We start from the raw sequence: 3569 nt of genomic DNA, 5'->3' as shown, positions 1-3569 counted from the left end.
CATGTTGGGGCTAAACAAACTGCAGAAACTAAAAAGGATTTAGCTGGTGATGATAGTGATATAAATGCAGGGCAAATTGAAGGGGCAAATCTTGGTGGAGCGAATGAGAATGGCGATGGCGAGGTTTGTCTGGGTGACAATGACCACGCCGGAGCTGAACAAGGTATGGTGGTTACATTGGAGGGTTTCTAAGGATGTGTTCGGAGAGCGATATGTTTATTAGGTAACGACTTTACTTCCCTTCCCTTATGGCAATGTTAAAGGGGTGGTGCTCTTGGGGGTTGCTCCTCTCACAAGTTTGAGCTACCCCACCTAGTTTGGATGTATCACCTCATCTTAACAACTCGTCTCGTCATGTCACGTGCCATTCAATTTTTTTTAAAAAATATTATAAATATTTTTCGGTAGGATTGGAGTGACCTGCAAAAAAAGATAGTGTGTTTGATGAAAGTCCACTTAGGCTAATTTAGGGAATAATCATCTATTTATAATCAAATAATTATATCTTCTTACTAGACATTTTGAAAAGTCCAAAACAAAACCATGTGAGCTTATGCTCAAGTGAGTGTCTTGTTCATGTTGTCAGAATTAAGTGTAACTTAGTGTTAGTTTGAATTAGTCATGATATTTGTAATTTTATTAATATTTTTATTGATATTTGTAATTTTATTAATATTTTTATTTTTTTAGATATTTGTAATCGGTTAATATTTTCTTTTCCTCTTTAGATCTGATTAGTATATATTTTATTTTTTATTCTCGAGATATTTGAGATATTTGTAATCCGTTTATTTTATTTAGCATATTTTATTAATATTTTTCTCTTTAATTTGATTAGTAGTTAATATTTTTTTCTTTATTTTATTATTATTTTCTTCCTTATGATTTGATTAGCAGTATATTTTATTTTTTTATTCTCAAAATATCGTATATATTTGTAATTGGTTATTTTTTTCGTTCTCGATAATATTTTTTTCTTTATTTTATTTTATTCTCAAACACATCTTACATCTTTGTAATAAGTTAATATTTTTATTCTTCATTCTATTCTCAAGATTTAGTTTATTTATGTATCTTATTTAAAGGGGTCAATAACAGTGAATATTGAACCATACATCTCAATTCTAATTTCATTTTTAAGTATTGTTTTTTGTAATAATATTTTTAGATGCTAAAAAAAATATAATATATTTAGAGAATTAGTTAAGAGTGAGAGTGGTGTTTGTAGAGGGAGGGAAATGTTGTGTACGTCACAAGGCTTTTACAGAGCTACAAGAAGAAGCAGAAGTTTGATTGAATCATGGTGTCCAAGGCAGGGGAGGAAGATAACTCATCAACAATTTCATGGCCGATATGCTTTCCATCTTCTCTGATTCTGTTTCTTACTCTCATTTGTAATTCCTATTTTCATAGACACGAAGAAGGAACTGAAAAGCAAGACAAACGGTGGGCTCAAAGGCGCATCCGCGGATTGGGAGATAAATCGTGTTCATTCCATTAGCGACGCAAGGAACATTCTGTATTCTGTTCATGAAGTACAAAGGTAAAATCACTGTCTGCTCGATTTCTTCTGTGAAACAAAAGCGAAAAGGTATGAAAGCTTTTTGCCGTTTGCGTTTGCTTGATTACGAAGAATACGAATACAGTAGCCGAGAAATCGAGGAAAGTAGCAGTTTCTTACTTGATTCCAACAGCAAAGAATTTTGAGCGACTACATAACCATGCATTTGGAAGACGAAAAAAAATAAGAAAGCGAGAATCAATCGGACAAATTTGAACCCTAGCAATGGCCGGACTTGTTGACAGTGTTGCCGGAAATCTTCTCGGAAGGATAATTGAAGCCGCCAGACGACCAGAGTTACGTCATATCCGTAGCGAACTAGGAAACCTCGAAACGACTGTGTCGAATCTCAAGCCCGGACTCAGAGACGCCGAGGAGAAGCAGGCAAGCGATAGGAAACTCTATGAACTGCTTAAAAACCTCGGGAACGTATTTTCAAAGGCCGACGATCTCCTTGAGAAATTGGAATGCGAATATTTGAAGTGGAGAGTACAGAATCGAAAGAACGACGTGGACGAAAAGGAATGCCAGTTTTCTTCTCTTTTCTCGTCCGATTTCTCCGTTTCTGCATATAAATCTGCCATCAAGAACATCACAAAGGTGTTATGTACGATTGAGGAAACAATGTCTGAAATCCTTCTGATTGAAGATGAAAATGAACACATCAAACTTTTCAAGAGTGAAATGACTCTGCGGACCTCCATTACTGGTTCGCAAGCTTTCTCTAGGCTTCTGCATTTGAAGAAAGAGGCGATTCTCTCTGATAATGTCGACTCCATTATTGGTAGAGATGAAGCAAAAAAGAGTATCATTGATGAACTACTGAAGGATGAAGACGATAAACAAAAATCTCGGCGTATTCTCTCAATTCATGGAGATGGAGGGATGGGAAAGACGACTCTGGCCAGGTTAGTCTACAATGACCACAAAGTGTTTGATCATTTTGACAAGAGAATGTGGGTATGTGTTTCTGAAGATTATGATGTTCAGAGAATCAGAAGGGAGATTCTCAGTTCAGCAACTGGCGAAAAGGTTAACGATGTCCTAACCGAGAAGCGTGTACAAATCCGGCTCAATGGGAACTTTGTCGGCAGAAAATTGTTGCTTGTTTTGGATGATTTTGGGGCTTTGGATCCCGGTAGAGTATCAGAAGTGGAAAAATTAGTGGAGATGGGTGCTAATGGCACCAAGATCATGATCACCACTCGCAGTGAGCAAACTCTACAGGATGCTGCAACACACAAGGTTCAAAAACTGGACGAGGAGCAATCCATGGCTTTATTGAAACAGACATTTGGAATCAAAAAATTTGAAATTATGACCGAATTTCAAAGTGAACTCGAAGAACTTGTCTCAAAATGTGGAGGAGTTCCTTTGGCAATCAAATCCTTGGCCGGATTGCTTTCTTCGGAAGCGAGTTATGGTGTCGAGTTGTTGAATCTCCAGGCCTTGATTGAGAAATGGAAACAGGAGGAGGTGAAGGGAGGTGGTTACGTTTTCCATGCACTGAAACTGAGTTATTATCTATTGCCATCTTACTTAAAGCCTTGTTTTCTTTGCTTTTCGTTGTTGCCAAAAGATTATGTGTTCTTCTCATTTGAGCTAATCCAGTTGTGGATGGCACAAGGACTCCTCCATTCAGGTAGCAAAGATCCTGAGGCTGTTGGGGAGCAATACTTCAATGAATTGCGGTCTCGCAGTTTACTCGAAGACGTCGAGGAGCACACTCTTGGATATTGGTTCAAACTCCATAGCCTCGTTCATGAGCTTGCAGTCCAACAGGCTATTATGGAACAACATCAGAACCTGGAAATTTTGCATCAGCTGTCATTTGTCGACTGCAACAACAAGGATTTGTCTCAGCTGTCAAATGATAAAGTTCATTTTCTTTCCGTTCCAGAGGGAGAAGGTGCGGAGCCAAAGATCAATGGAGTCCTTTTTGTCAAATGCATCACCGAGTTCAGGCGGCTAAGGGTCTTGTACTTATGCAACTCTTCCTTGGAAGAAA

The 3569-nt window shown here is 37.8% G+C and overlaps 1 protein-coding gene across 1 annotated transcript; it reads left to right on the top strand.

Moving 5' to 3' along the window:
• Nucleotides 1-1240: 1240 nt before the first annotated feature.
• On the top strand, nucleotides 1241-3565 carry LOC111786543 (disease resistance protein RGA2-like; the record flags this gene model as incomplete). The annotated part of the gene is made up of 2 exons (XM_023666783.1): nucleotides 1241-1543; nucleotides 1634-3565. A coding segment is annotated over exon 2 (1779 nt), but the record flags the coding sequence as incomplete, so codon positions are not given.
• Nucleotides 3566-3569: the final 4 nt, after the last annotated feature.

This window comes from Cucurbita pepo, unplaced genomic scaffold (assembly GCF_002806865.2).
Source record: "Cucurbita pepo subsp. pepo cultivar mu-cu-16 unplaced genomic scaffold, ASM280686v2 Cp4.1_scaffold001930, whole genome shotgun sequence".
In the NCBI taxonomy this organism is placed as follows: domain Eukaryota; kingdom Viridiplantae; phylum Streptophyta; class Magnoliopsida; order Cucurbitales; family Cucurbitaceae; genus Cucurbita; species Cucurbita pepo.
Note: the sequence above shows the minus strand (reverse complement) of the source record. Positions and strands in the feature narration are given on the sequence as shown.